Source organism: Typopeltis vanoorti, chromosome 23, assembly GCF_054136105.1.
Source record: "Typopeltis vanoorti isolate ZY-2024b chromosome 23, IOZ_Tvanoo_1.0, whole genome shotgun sequence".
NCBI classification, from domain to species: domain Eukaryota; kingdom Metazoa; phylum Arthropoda; class Arachnida; order Uropygi; family Thelyphonidae; genus Typopeltis; species Typopeltis vanoorti.
In genome coordinates, this window is record NC_143571.1 from 74,570,215 (window position 1) to 74,585,800 (window position 15,586).

The 15,586-nt window shown below is 36.3% G+C and overlaps 1 protein-coding gene across 1 annotated transcript; it reads left to right on the top strand.

The window, feature by feature from the left end:
• The first annotated feature begins 254 nt into the window (after window positions 1-254).
• Window positions 255-2,249, top strand: LOC150093988 (uncharacterized). Its single transcript, XM_090412929.1, has one exon. The coding sequence runs from the start codon at window positions 255-257 to the stop codon at window positions 2,247-2,249; it is 1,995 nt and encodes a 664-aa protein (XP_090269055.1).
• The last annotated feature ends 13,337 nt before the right edge of the window (window positions 2,250-15,586 follow it).

The window sequence follows — 15,586 nt, forward strand, 5'->3', positions numbered from 1 at the left end:
ACAAATAAGATTATGTATTTTAAGAATTTCGAATGTGTCACGTTGCGCTCATTTGTTGGTTATATTTTTTATTTCTGTAATTTTAAAAGATGTTTATCTTTAACATTTGTGATCTGCTACATATATTCTTCGTACTTGTGGTATGGTATATTAGTTATTTGTTCTTATTTGAAAGGTATAGTGTTATCAATATGAGAAACTATTCTGTTTGCGAATCAAAAATGCCAAGCCTATTCAAGCGAGGTTGTACAATAATGGATCTTTCGGACGAAGTACTTATCAGAATATTTTCATTCCTGCCGACACATGAACTTGTAAAAATGGTAGAAATGAATTCTCGATTTTCTCGTTTGGTCTGCGAAAAGCAACTCGTAAAGAAAACAACATTTTCCAGTATAGAAACGATACCATTAGAACAATTTAAATTGTTTTTCGATGTTGAAGCAAGATCAGTGAATATTACTATATTAGACCTGAATTACTGCAGCTGGCTTGAATCTTATATACTGAAAAAGTGTATCATGAAATGCAAAATGCTTCATTCGTTGCATATCGTGAATTGTGGTATAACACTGATGTGTCTTTCCGATATTATAACCACATTGCCTTACCTCCGAAATCTTTCATGGTCTATACTAAGTTATAATTTCATAGATTATCCAATAAGCAAGAACAAAGCATTACCTTTCAAGTTTATATATTTACCTACGTTTAAAAATATACTCCGCTTAAATTTTCACATAAAAACTGATGTCTTGGAATTTGAACTTCTACATTGCTTTCTTTCCAGATGTAGTCATTTACGAAGTTTGCATCTTTGTTTAATAAAAGATGAAACTCGTTCTAATAAACAAATGGACGCTTTTCATTTAGCAGATCGATCGTATAGTTTAACTCACATTGATAGTTTTACGTTAACTGAATTCGTTCCCACAGGGGAAATCTTGCAGGCTAATGACTTTGATTTGTTATGTGAGCTAATGCACATTATATTCACAACAAGAAATCAAAATTTAAAATGGAAGGAATTTTGTTTCTGTATAAAGGGAGGGTGTCGATTATTTCGTAGAAATAGTATCTTGAAGACACTCACAAATGTCACCCATTTATCTCTTTACGATTCTAATAATCATTATTCAGGAACTAAAGAGTTGGTATTTAGTAACATTTTATCATCAGTAGTTGAATATGTGAAACTTTGCACTTTGCGTATCACTGAACAAGACTTAGAGGAGTTGTCAAGAATTGGAGAAAACAAATTAAGCAGGCTTCGTGTTAGAGGTTGGTGGGTAGCTGGATTTAGTACTACATCTCACTTTTTTGAAAGCTGCAGTAATATTACTGAATTAAACTTGCTCGGAAGTCATTTTAGTCATGGAAATAAAGTCTGTTTTGGTATTGGTTATTTAATCCATTTAAAGGTTATTGCTATTTCTTCGTGTGCATTGACAGAAATTCATACTTATTCAGATAGTGAAGAAGAAATCCCGAGAACTGTTTCTGATTATGCAGAGAATGGTCCTTTATCTTACATCGTAAAAAACTGTTTCCTTATCGAAGAATGCGATATTCGAGGTTGCTGTGGAGAAAAAGAGATGTCTGTATTAACATGCAACAGTTTATTAACAGATAATGATTTGACCTATCTATCAGACATGCAATATTTAACATCGTTGACACTTTCAGATCTTCCACATGTTAAAAAGGGATATTTTTTATATCGTATTGCCGTTAAGTGTAAAATTTTAAGATCTCTTCGTTTAAACTCACTTGGAACAAAGGATGAATTTACCTGCATGGGATCACTCTTATGTTCTCTCCCACATTTTAATGCTTTATCCGATTTCGTTCTACAACATAATAATCTTCAGCTGAAATCCAGAATATTTTGGAAAGCACTTTGTGCTGTTCATCGTTTACGTCAACTTTGCTTGATATCACCACTAAATACAGTTTATCAAAACTTTCTTTCGTTAGGTCCTGATGTTATTGCTTCTGAATGTGCCAATATGAAAAATCTAAGAGTGCTCCATATTCATGCTCCCATGAAACAAAATAAGGGAATACATTCAAAACTGTTACAGACATTGACTGGAAAATTGGCTAAGCTAAATATCGATTTGATCACTGTACCACTTGTATGGGATAAAGATTTTAAATCTTCTTTATTAGAATCTGATGTATCTCTGTATCATTTCAGAAAGTTATGCTTAACGTTATATGGCTTGCCTAGTTGTTCTTGGCATTAGCTTTTCATATATATATATGAAATATATATTTATATATTTATATATATATGATATATATATTTCATTCAATATATATATATATATATATATATATATATATATATATATATATATATATATATATATATATATATATATTACTTTTTGGTGGATTATTATTGAAGTAAATATGCTAATCTCCAGTATTATTTTACACTTAGTTGTAATATTCAAACAGTTAATAAACTCTGTTATAAACAGTCTTGTAAATATTTCTGTGAAGGTTTCACATATTAACGGATGATGTTATGATATTTTCATTGCTCAAATAATAATTGTGAATCAAATAATTTTCTTGTAGGAATTACTCAAGTAACATATATTATTGTATACGTAGCAATATAAAGTTCTGTCCCATTTTATTTTAAATAATTCTTTCATGAATTTACTCACATTATAATATAGAGGCTAACTCATTCTCAAGCTTGGCTAATAATAATTAATTCATTCCATTTTAGTATTTTTTTAACGTTCAAATTGGGGAAAATATATCGAAGAAAAAGATTTATTTTTTTTTACATTAATCCGCTCTCGGTACGTATGGGTTTATAGGGTTTAACCTTTATATCACACGGATTCCGTTACCTAAGCTGAAAGGAAAGGTTAATGCACGTGCTAAATTGGAATAGTGGTTGAGTAGATGGATGCATGTCATGGACGACATCCTATGGAAATCTGCTCCAGAATCTTGTTTAGAATTCCAGGAACCCTTATAAGGGTTTTAAATTGAAGTTGAATTAGTGGGTCCCATACTGTACTGGCAGAAGTTTTTCTGCCTAAAACTCGAGTTTTCTCTCCTATAAAATTATGAGAGGCAATACAGGCATTATCGTAATTGTTTCACATAATAATAACCGACCCAACACTCAAAATTATTTTTACTTATTTTCCGAAGAAAACCGATTTACGCGTATATATTATTATTATATTAAGAGTTTATATATATTACTTTTTTTTTCAGCTAGTGTAAACAGAAGTATTGCTTACTAATAGCAACAAATTGTTATCAGGAAAAAGGAAATGACACTCATTGAACAAAATCTAGGGTTAAACAAGTTCATTGAATTCATACATATGTTACAAGAAGCTTTGCTCAGTATATACGATGCGGCCTTTTGAATCGCTGCTGACTTAATTGGTCTCAGATGTTTGTGATGGTCTTTCGCGTTAAAATTTTCTCTTTCGACAAAGGAAATACACTGGCATATGAACACACACACATATAACAGTTTACACCTGTTAAAAATGTTTACACCTGTAAACCTGTTCAATATATTTAACCTAGGTGGTTGGGTAGATGAATGCATGTCATTGTTTATATTTGTTTACCTAACAAGACCAGGTAAAAAAAAAAAAGAGTAAAAATGTATGTGGAGGAGAAATCCGCTTGTCAAAACAGTTTACTTGACATATTCAAATTGCCCAAACAACTCTGTTTAGCAATTTCAAGAATTACAATATAATCACTCTACTGTGACAGCAATAAAGCTAAAACATGTGAAGACCAACACAAAATGCACAGTAATTCTGAAATGCAACATGGCCAATGTTAACCTGGATGGAGTCCAAATTTATACCTTGGACAGGGTCGAGATGATTGACTAAAGTGATTTGTGGTCTCTGGAATGTTGAGTATGAAGACAGATTGAGGAATTGTAATTTGAAGAAGAAGGGGTGAGGAGCAGGTGATTGTGATACATTGTCCGAGCGTATGCAGAGACGGTGAATATATTTAAGGCATGGTATGATAAACTGTATGTGGTATGAGATCACTACTCTGCTTGTTCGAGGCCTGAACATGATACTTAAGGATTAAATTCTAATCCTTAACTCATCATGTTCAACTTGGTTGGTCAGATGGATAGTATACCTACTGTCCAGCCAACAGGCTGTGAATTACAATCCCACCGTGGGTATGGATATTTGTAATTGTCTTACTAAGCCTATGTGAGGTATTGGAGTGACCATACAGCCCGTGTATATATACATATATAAACCAGTTCCATGTGGAAACAACTTGGAACATAAATGTGTGTTTGTAGAGACGAGTATCAGAAGTCACATGTCCTGTATTATTTATACAGCTGCTGAGAGATAATTATCTGAGGACACGAGGTTCGAGAGTCGGGATATGATCATGTCGTCAGAGAGCTTAACAGTAACCAATCTAGCTACTGTGCCTACGCTTGGATAAAATGATCACGTGGTCTTGACCTGGGAGATTAACAGACATAGAATTTTCTGTTAAAAAGGAATATATGTGGAATTAAAAAGCAGGTGAATATGACAAGCTGAAGCGTCAGCTTTCAGCAGTGCCATGGCATAAGATCTTGGAGAGAAGAGATGGTGGTGCATAGGACGTGGTTAAGGGGTGTTTGAAGAAAGTGATATCAGAATATATACCGAGATTCAAAACCATAAATCAGGTAGGAGTTACTTGGAAGAACAGCTGCAGGCAAAGAAAATATGTAGGTAATATAAAGAGAGAAAGGTAACTGATGCGACAAAAAAAAAGATCCTAAAGAGTTCTTTTACTGTGTGGTAAGAAAAAGGAGGCATGACTATGGAAGGATGACTTTAAAAAATACTAATGGGAGAGGTAAGAGAAGAAAACCAAATAGTTGAATTATTGAGTGAACATTTGGGAGGGATGTATCATCTAGGTGGTGATGTTGAAATGCCAGATGCGACATTGATTGATGGAAGAATATAAGTTCAAGCAAAGGAGGTACTTAAAATATCGCAGAACCTCAATGCAAACACAGTCATGAGATTAACCATATATCAGCCCTTATATTCGGATAATGTGCAAGAGAATTAACATCTCCTCTGACCAAGCTGTTTAATTTATGCCTCAGTTCTGGGAGTGTGCCAATGAGCGGAGGAACGAGGGTAAACAGTCCTCCCGCTGCATAAAGGAGGCTCAGATGGAAGCAAATTACAGACCAATCGGCATCTCAGGTGTGTAAGTTACTGGAGAAATTGGTGGAAGAGAGAATTCAGGATAGTATGGATTCTATAAGGTGCTCTATAAGGGACACCATGGTTTTGTGAAGGATGGATTTTGCCTTAGTAATTTGCTACTTTTTATAATAAAGTGACAGTGGCGTTGGGTAAGAGAAATGGCTACTCAGTGATATTGTTAGACTTTGCAAAGACATTTGACGAGATTCTACATCGAACTTTGTATAAATTTGAGCAAATGGGAATGGATATGAATCTGGCGATTTGGATTATAGGGTGGATGATGGACAGATATCAAAGAGTGGTTTATGGAGGAGTAGAGTCCGGAAAATGACCAGTAGTGTACCACAGGGCTCAGTGCATGTACTACTCTGTTATTTAAATTATATATCAATGATATAGGGAATGATTCGACAGGAAATATTCAGTTGTTTGCTGATGATGATGCTAAATTGGGAACAGCAATGGCCATTGAAGGTGATGCACTTTGGGAAGAGATTATAAGCTGTGTTCTGTATTGATGTAGCTAAACTATAGGAAACTGATGAGACCAGGAACCTGAGGTGATTGTGAAATTTAGAGGCCATATTGCTAAAGTAGGCTAAACAGCAAATCAGATTACGTGGTTGTTGAAGAACGCACTAACAAGCAGGATAGAGAGGTTGTTGTCCCCCTCCGTCATGCAGTAGTAGTGGAGCGGATCAAGAGGTGAGTGACATATGTTGTTGCAGGTTTATGGAATACTCCCTACTAGAATAGATTGACGCTCTGTGGGCTTGAAAAGCTTGCTAATAGGCGAAAAAGTGGAAACATGATAGGTGCATTTACTTTATTAGAGGGATTTTTTAGGATTGTCTGAAGACTTTTTAAAGCACATGGCAGAAAGGAGTGAACCAGGTGTTAACCATAGAAAAACTGTGCAAGATTGTGGTTTGCAAAGATGTTAGGACTAGATTTTTTGCCTGGAGAGTGGTGAATGAATGGAATTGATTTCCAGAGAGTTGTAAGTGCTTTGTCAATGAATGAGTTTAAGGAGCGGTATGATAGGTATTACGTGAATAATGGATAGTGTGTGAATAATCAATCTCCCACGATGAGTCTTCTGACTCTATGGAGATTTCTATACAATAACAACAACAATAAACGATTTGATACATGCAGTTAAAGAAGTTACCAAAACTGCGAACTACCAATCGCAGTTTTTCATTTTCATTTATTTCGTTTACCATTGAGTAGTCATCAACGTCATGCTTGTCAAGGCCTCAGAAGTCATCGTTGAATCGCTTAAGAGGACGTCCTAGTTTTCTTTTTCCTAGTGGTTTGTAATTTAAGGCTTGTTTTGGTAATCGCATTCACTGGGTGGCGAATAGGGGGGATAAGAAGCTAATAGTGGACCAACAGGGCCATAAGGAGCAATCATTTTGATTGTAATGGAGGTGGTACTCCATGGTCCCCTAGCTAGGTCTATCCTCTACTTTGAGGAAGATTCACTCACTTTAATCTTTCCTATAAGGCCTTATCAGCCAATCTTCTTATTTTATGACCTTTGTGCTATTCGAGTACCCGAGGGACTATGGGGTCTTCCCATTTCTGACCTATATCTATGTCCCCTCTATCAACTACCCAACTTTAATTCTACTCTATTCTACTAGAATCTACTCTTTCCCCTTCAATATACCATATTCCTCCTATGGGTTTAAATTTGGAAGACGGCCAGTTCAGAAGCCGTAAGGTATCAGCCCTACCACTGGACTATCCATCGCCAGGCTAGTCACCTGACATGGAGAATATTAATCTACTTTTCAAATACCATTGAGTATTATTATTATTTGACACCTCCAGGGAGTCCAGAGACTCATAGAGGGAGAGTGTACCAACAGCATCGAACGATTTTCCCCTTCCAACTACTAACCGCGCTCAAACTTACTTAACTGAGCCATTAGTAGCAGAGGCTCTACCAATCGACCAATTAAGCCTTAACTTTTTTTTCCCCTCTTTAACTGCAGTATTCAAGTATCCTTAGATGGGAATACTTTTATTTTCTTTGTTTATTTTTTACGCTGTTGTACGAAAAACATTCTTTTCTAATTATATGAAGAGCCAAAGGCTTCAATTCGTTTCTTTTCTTCTTGAGAAGGACCACGTGACTGTATGACCAAAAAAAAAAAAATCACCGATATGTGGTGCCATCTTTTGACCAAGTTTCGCATTAAATTATTTTGTCTTATCTAAGTTGCATCGATTATTTTATCTAAGTCCATTTATCTTTCTATACGTACAAAAATAATAAGCAGTGACGTTTGATATTTTTCAAATGTTTTAGATATAAATTAAAAAAAAATATGTTTATTTTTTTTATTTGCTTGTCTGAAATATTTTTTTTTTAAAACCAGATGTCGCCTAGATAAAGGTTAAAAATATTACCTTCATAATCCATTTGTTTATTTTAATATAAACAGTACTTACAGACACACCCGTAGAAAAAGAAAAGCTCTCACTATATTAGTTAACTGTCGGTAAGGTTACTCTACCAACAGCAGGAGGGACACGTTCCCAGGGTCCGCACACCGCAGACACACAAAAATAAATTTATTAAATAGAGAAAATATGAAATATTCAGAATTAGACTTATGGAAAACTAAATGCTGTGAAATAAAGATATATTAATTTATGAATTATGTATGTCTTTATTTTATTACTCATCGAAACATCTCCAGTCTCAAGATAAACCCCTAAATATGTGCAAAAATCTTTGATATTTTATATTTGACTTATCTTTGATATTTTATCTACTTTCAGTCATATAAAAACCATAGCTTTGTACATATATTTCGATTTTTGTTAAAGAGGTATATTTTTCAAGATAGCAGAATAGAAGTTATTTTTGTTTCATAGTTTATTAACTTGATTTATCACTTTTAATTATTTAAAAGTACAAATGGAGTACAAAAGTACAAATATTTAAAAGTACAAATGGAGGTCCACATAATGTGGACCTCCATTTGTACTTTTGCCTCAGGGCCTGTGTTGCTGGGGGTGGGGATCGATCCTGCACAATTGAAATATAAAAAGAAATACAAGAAAGAAAGATTGAAATTCGAGAGATATTTTAGTTCGAATTCGGACCTACTTCTTGTGTCATCAAAGATTACAAAACTTATGATGTTACTTACATGTCACCGAAAATATGCTTCATTCTGGCATAGGTTCTTCAGATCACCTAGGAGATCCGAATGAACCTTGTAAGGCTGCATGAAAAAAATTATATAAACATAACGAGTCTCTCCTGAAAACTAATCCCGAATATTAACAATAACTCTTAAAGGAGTACCATATTGATATTGACTACTGTCTATTTCCTTTCAAAAACTATTAAACTTTTTTAGCCTACTCATTCTCACACTGATCCTAACGTAATTACTTCGCTGACCACGTACATCCGAACAGCACTTTTTACATACATAAATAACACACAGTAATTATTACTGCATACACAAATACACAATCGATTCTGGCAAGCTTTGTTATCATCTCTCCAACTTTCGAACAGAGAGTTTTACAAAAATTCCAATATATATTATTTCGGTAGACTCTTTCGCGATGGCATATTTTCTTCTTCATAGATTACTGATTTGATTATTTTAGCCAAGGGAAAGGATTGTCATGTTCCCCCCCCCAACCTCCACCCCACCCCTTTCCCACGTACAAACCCAAATGAAGTTTGCTTTTTCAAATAGCATTCCATACACACAATGGAATAGCTGACCATCAATAATAATACATTTATTAAAATAAAGAACCAAAAGGCTCACTTCGGCGATGCAAAATTATATAAATTAAGGGGATATTAAATCCAACATCATTTCAAAGCCAAATACAGAAACTATAAAAGTTTCGTGCGAAAATTGACCAGAGAGCTTGCGGGACTACACCATCGCCATACTACGAGTTGCCCTAGCCGAACCGTATACGTGACGACGAACGCTGTGAGCGTTCGTATATTCGCCTCCTATTGGTTCATTATAAGGTTTCACTAGCCTGGCAGCTGTTTCAAACTCATTGGTTTTCGTCAGAGACTAGGCAGAAACCTAGAGAGCACTCAGTACTAAGGAACTCGGTCAATTTTCGCACGAAACTTTGCATCGCCAAAATGAAGCCTTTTGTCTCTTTATTTTAGTAAATACTTTACGCATCGACCGAGAGTTCGTTTACGGAAAATACACCTCTCCAATGCTTCGAGTTCCTTAGTACTGAGAGTTCTTGCTCTCTCAGGTTTCTGCCAAGTCTTGCCCCGCTGAGGGGGCTTAAGATTGCGGAAGAATTTTGCATGAGAGAGAGCATTTTGAGTCTCCAGGGGAAGTGCTTTCCAGCATGGTCCGTGTAGTGAAATATGAACGGTTCTGCTCAGTGGTGAGTGAGCCTGTCACCGAGTGGAAACAACGCTGAGTTGGACGATCTTTTCAGTCACTCGCAGGGAGTGGTCCGGGGAATCGCCTAATTTTTAGAGAGACATTTACTTAAACAGTGTCTCTGACGAAAACCAATGAGTTTGAAAACAGCTGTCAGGCTAGTGAAACCTTATAATGAACCAATAGGAGGCGAATATACGGACGCTCATAGCGTTCGTCGTCACCTATACGGCTCGGCTAGGGCAATCGTAGTATGGTGGCGGTGTATTCCTGCAAGCTCTCTGGTCAATTATCTCACAAAACGTTTATAGTTTCTGTATTCGGGTTTGAAATGATGTTGGATTTAATATCCACTTAATTTAGATAATAATAATACATTTTCCAATCAATCCATCAAGCTTTATTATTCCCACATAACATTTACAATATATTTACATGCGCATAAATTATGCATATAGGAATGTACAGGCATGTAATATATTTTTTAAATTACTATATATATATATATATATAACGCACGCGTATGCCTAATAATACAGTTAGAGAGGTCGTCTTTTTTAAACTCATCCAGGCTTGAACCTTAACAATTATTTTTTTTATTTTTTTTATTTTTTTGTACTGTTCAGAGCCAGTCCTTTACGGGCTGGAGCGAGGAATCACGCTACACCCTCTCCTCATCAGATGGACGGATGTGAGTGTGGTGGATGCCCGATGAACGTCTCTTACCAGAGCGTGTAACCCCAACTATGAAATTCGGAGGTGACGGTGTGATGGTGTGGTCCTATTCTTCGTAGTTTGGTATCGGACGTCTGTGTGTGTTGCCACAAACATTGAACTCCGAGAGATATCTGAACATTCTGGACAATGCATCCTAATTTGTGTTAGTTCTGTGGAACTAACCATTGTCTCTTTTAGTAAGACAATGCACGGTCATAAGGTGCATTGTCTTCCCATTGATCGCTGTCGTACACACTTATGGAAAGTCCTCCCCCCCCCCCCTTTGTAGGACTGCTGCGAAAGGCGATCCTACATCTTATTAAGTTAGGCGCCATGGCTGTTTGTTCCTCACACTATGCTATCCGTTGACTTCTTTCCAAGCAATGTATATTTACTTTATATCCATGTATATTTACATTACATATACTTTACGTATATAAACACATGCATTTATATTACATAGACAGTATATATGTATATATTTAGTAGGTATCACAATCATAGTGGTGCATTTAACATTTTGTTCACATCTTTCGAAGCCAATGTGTGGCTTATATACATTCGTCTTCACATAAGTCACATGTCGACTTCAAAAGATGTGAACAAAATGTTAATTGCACCACACATTAGATTAGATTGTTTTTTTTTTTTTTTGCATTAAAATTTGTTAATGCCGCGTGTTGCGCATAGGGACCACACAGGCGCTCTTTATGGCAGTATATGAAGTTTGGTTCTTCATACTGTATGAAGTTTATTTAATAGGTCTAGTACATAGAATTGACAGGTATGATGATGATAATGATGATGATAATAAATACATTCACGTCTGTGGTTCCATACTAAGAATGACGGTTTCGCCGTAAGTTCAAAGCAAATAATGCATTTATTTTTGGCCTCGAAGCACAGAGATGAATCTCAAGTCCATACATACAGTAGTTAGTCCTAGTTGACTTAATAAGGCTAAACCAGACTTGGAGCAACAAATCAAGCGATTTATTTCTCATTCTCTACGCATATTTTAAAAAACAAACTTCTGCAGTCCTGTTCCAACAAACAAACAAAAAAAAAAAAACATCTATAAGAAGAAACTCATCAGTATAAATAACAACGTCAGTTATGTGTCCAAGCGAACAACACCGACGGTTTAGATAGACGTGTGTATTCCAGTGAGTTGGTTTTATCAGATGAATTTGAATACAACCGAAGCGAGTAATGCTAGGAAGCCAATGTATTATGTTTGTTTACTGCACGTGTGTGTTCTCCAGCTAGTTTGTCTTCTCAGAGAAAAATTCTTTCTCATCGTGTGGAAAGCCATCTTCGTATGAGATAGGCTAACTCATCCTCAGTTTAAAAGGTTCCTTATCAAGGGACTTTGCGCCTTTCATGGAATTTAAAAGAAGGTCTTCCCATCATGAGGCGATTGCATTTATCAGATGGTGCACGGAACAGCAATTGATGTTTACAAGCATACAAATAATTGTTTGTATAGAACAGCTCTGCATGTTGGCGTTCGAAATGCTGTGATAGCTCGTCATATAAGAACAGGAAGGTGTCACGTCAGCCCAAAAAAGTGAAAAAAAACAAACAAAAAATGGGCATTTAAGAAAAGTCTAGACCTTCCTTGTCATTCAGATAGATCAGATCAAGATTTAGAACAGGAAAGCTATATCGATGGTTTTTCGTTTGATTTAGGCTTTTCTGTATATTGACTTTATACTGCACAAACTATCTCTATCTTTCTCTCATTTCTGTCTGTTAACTGTTAATCGTATATGCGTTTTCTGATAGATTTATCTTTTGGGGGAAAAATTCCTTATCTGTCTGTCTATCTAGATACACATATCGGCGACTGAATTAAAAACCTTTATGCAGATGTACGTAAACGTCGCTCACGCAGCGTCTATGCAAAATACTTGGTCACGTGCGTCCACCACGTCTTCTAGGCAACTATTTAAGAATACTTCTGGTCAGTAATCATCAATGGTGTTGTTGATCACAACGGAAAAAAACAAAGGATTTTTCGGAGTTCGATAAAAGACTTATTGTGAGTGCCTGTCTGACTGAAGCCAAGATTTGAAAACAGCAAAGCTGACTGGTTTCTGAATAGGCGAGATATCTCGGGTGTTTAATCACAGGAGGAAAAATAACCTACATTAATTTTCTAAGGGGCTTGACTGTGGTCCTAAGACAGTCTACCAAGAACGAGATCGCCTTCTCTGAGAAGGCTTGTATGGAAAAATCCTGTGTACAGCCGTTGACCAAAGCATTTAATTGAAGCCTGTTCCCGGACCACATCTCACCGAACTATGCGCAGCGAATTGAAGCGGATCGCTATCGGTATATGGAAACAACTGATTTCTGCGGTATGAAGTTATAATTCAGTGTCCGATATGTGTAGATACTACCATTAATTACGAGCGCTAAGCTTAGTATTATGATTCTTTTCGTACTTCATTTCGTAATAACTTTATTTTATTTATCGCTGATTAATTTAAATAAAATAAAAATAAATTCATAAATCCTTCCGCCCAAAGAGAGTTGGTTGTTTATTTGAAATTAAGGCCGAAGCAGCTAAGGCTATGAGACAAGTGTATTATCTCTGTTATTCCAAAAAATTCCAAATTCATCGTGACTTAGATGCTTATTCCCAGATTATTCGAAGTGGTGCTTCGAATAATCTGGGAACCTCCGTAAAATGGCAAGAAACACAGAATAGGGTAATGTAGTTGATACGACCCCTTTCTCTCTCTCTCTCTCTCTCTCTCTCTCTCTCTCTCTCTCTCTCTCATATACACAGACACACATGCCAGTGATAGAAGGAATTATTCTCCAATCACTCACCTACGCAAGTTATTTTTCTTCCTTATGTCTTTTCTATCATGTGCAGAGTCACTGGTCAACTTCCGATTACTTTCCACCTTCAAACCTACCGAACCAACTTTTCGTCCACTTTTTTTCGCGTTATCTGCTTCTGTTCTTTGGAACAGCCTTCCCACTCTGTTTTGTTCAAAAACTACAACCTCCAACTATTCAAGAAACATATCAACAGATTAATACTCTCTTCTTACCTCTTGTTCAAACAAGGTTCTGATCAACTACAGGTTTCTGTTTTTGATTTAGATTACATCTGAGGAATCCAGTACCACGAAACCAGCGTGTTGACTACTTGCGTGAGTTCACTGGCTGATTTTTTGTTTTTGCGGATGAAAATCGGAGTTACGGAAGAAACTCTCCGCATGAAATGGCTAATCCATCTCACTGAAAGGGGACCTTGTAATTGCTCTTCACGTTCTAAACGGGAATAGAAATGGGCCTGTCATGTCAAAAATATCTTGATTACCAACTGAAAAATGTGCTTCCAGTTTGTGTGTGGGGCGAATTATATAAAATGCAAATTAGAGCAGTGTTTAGATGGTGAAACAACACTTCAATCCCGGCGAACAGTTTACTAAAGCAGCTGTTCGAAGTATTTACGCGAGATAAATTCATTTTTACAAGATTTCAGTCATGCAGTTAGCTTGTATGATGGAAATTACTGGCAATTCCTTTGTTATTGAAATATCCGTTGCATTTTTCATTCCACGAGAGATCCTTTAGGTTTAGATGGAAGGTTTTCTTTTGTAGATCATAAGGCTTCATAAAAAGCACTGTAATGAGTGGGATAGAGAAGGACATAGAATTAGACGAACTCGGAATTTGGAATATAAAATTGCTTCAATTTCTTTATATTTTTAAATATTTCTTCTTTAAAAAGAAACTTAAAACACTACAAATCCACCCCCCCCCCTCTAATTACTCTGAAATTTTATACCTCATCCATGAGCGTTGCCGTAACTCCAACTCTCACCACGAGATATGCATTTTACTGACACCTTTGATCAAATTACCAGGTGTCTAAGGGTCAGATGTCACCGATCAATTAGAAGTAGATTTCACGCATTTTAAAATTTTAGAGAGGGTTTTGAAAAGAAGTTAATATGGGACCATCACTAAGACCTACTAGCTATTTCAGATGTAAAAACAATAACAAGATTATCGTGTGTAAACAGATTTCAGATATGGCTACCGCCGCAACTTGAAGAATACCTCAGAATACAACTTCAAGAATACCATCAAAACAACTGTCACAACAAGATGGAGCCTATTTTTATTATTAATTTGAGTGACTGACTGACTTTCAGCGAGAAGTCGTCTGTTTGGTGGGTGGAATTTATGCAGTGTCCCCAACCTACATTTTTCTTACCTTATATCACCCCCTTCCCTTCTTTTTACTGGAGGGTAAAGTCTCTCTGATGTTTCAACGGGAATCGATACAATTCCCTAAGCAATTCCGCCTACAATTTCCCAGCACGATTAACAGATTTAATACACTCGACCTAAGCCTTAGTTGCTTTGGCTGTAAATCTAAAACAACTTCAACTAGCTCATTGATGTCAGTCACTCCTGATGAACTGAAACAGAGAGAGAGAGAGAGAGAGAGAGAGAGATGGAATCAGGTTACGCAATGTCATATACAAATGTACAAATGTTACACGACGTATCTTCTTTTTCTTTCTCTTCTGCCTATCCCATCTATTTGGAGCCGGCTTTTTTTTTTTTTTACATGATGCGACTTACGCGCGTGATCCCAATCGACTTGTCGCAGAGCCTGACGGGGGGGGGGCGGAGGTATTTTTTATGTCTGTGGTGGTAGTAGTAGTAGTAGTAGTGTGTGTGTGTGTGTGTTCACGGAGCCAGTTCTGGGGATCGAAAAACCAGAATTTCTGGGAGATAAAAACCAACCACCTCCACATGAGACCGGAAACTCACCTTTAGTCGAAAGAGACCAGATAAAGGTTCTTCATATCACGGACGGGAATCAAACCGAGGCCTTTCCGACAAAAGGGCTTCATGTATGGGAAGAAATCATTTACCTTTACCGCAAAATTTGTCTTTAAAAGGAAAATGAATTTCACTATTCGGTGTGAGACCACCTTCCTGCTTATTGGAAGCCTGAAGTGGCTTGCAAAAGTGCCATGTTTGGTCTTTAGGGCAGGGTTTCCGGACTATGGAAAATCATATAAAAATTAATAAAAATAGAAAGAAAACTCTTTAGCCCACCCACGGTACAAAATGTACCACATGTTAGCAAATAAACTTTCGTAGGTGGGAGCAACATAAAAAATAAAATAAAATAATATAAAATGAATGTTGTCATCCAGATGAGAG

Bases quoted from the DNA above. Each gene is read 5' to 3' on its own strand.
- LOC150093988 (XM_090412929.1), top strand. From the start codon at position 255: ATGGATCTTTCGGACGAAGTACTTATCAGAATATTTTCATTCCTGCCG.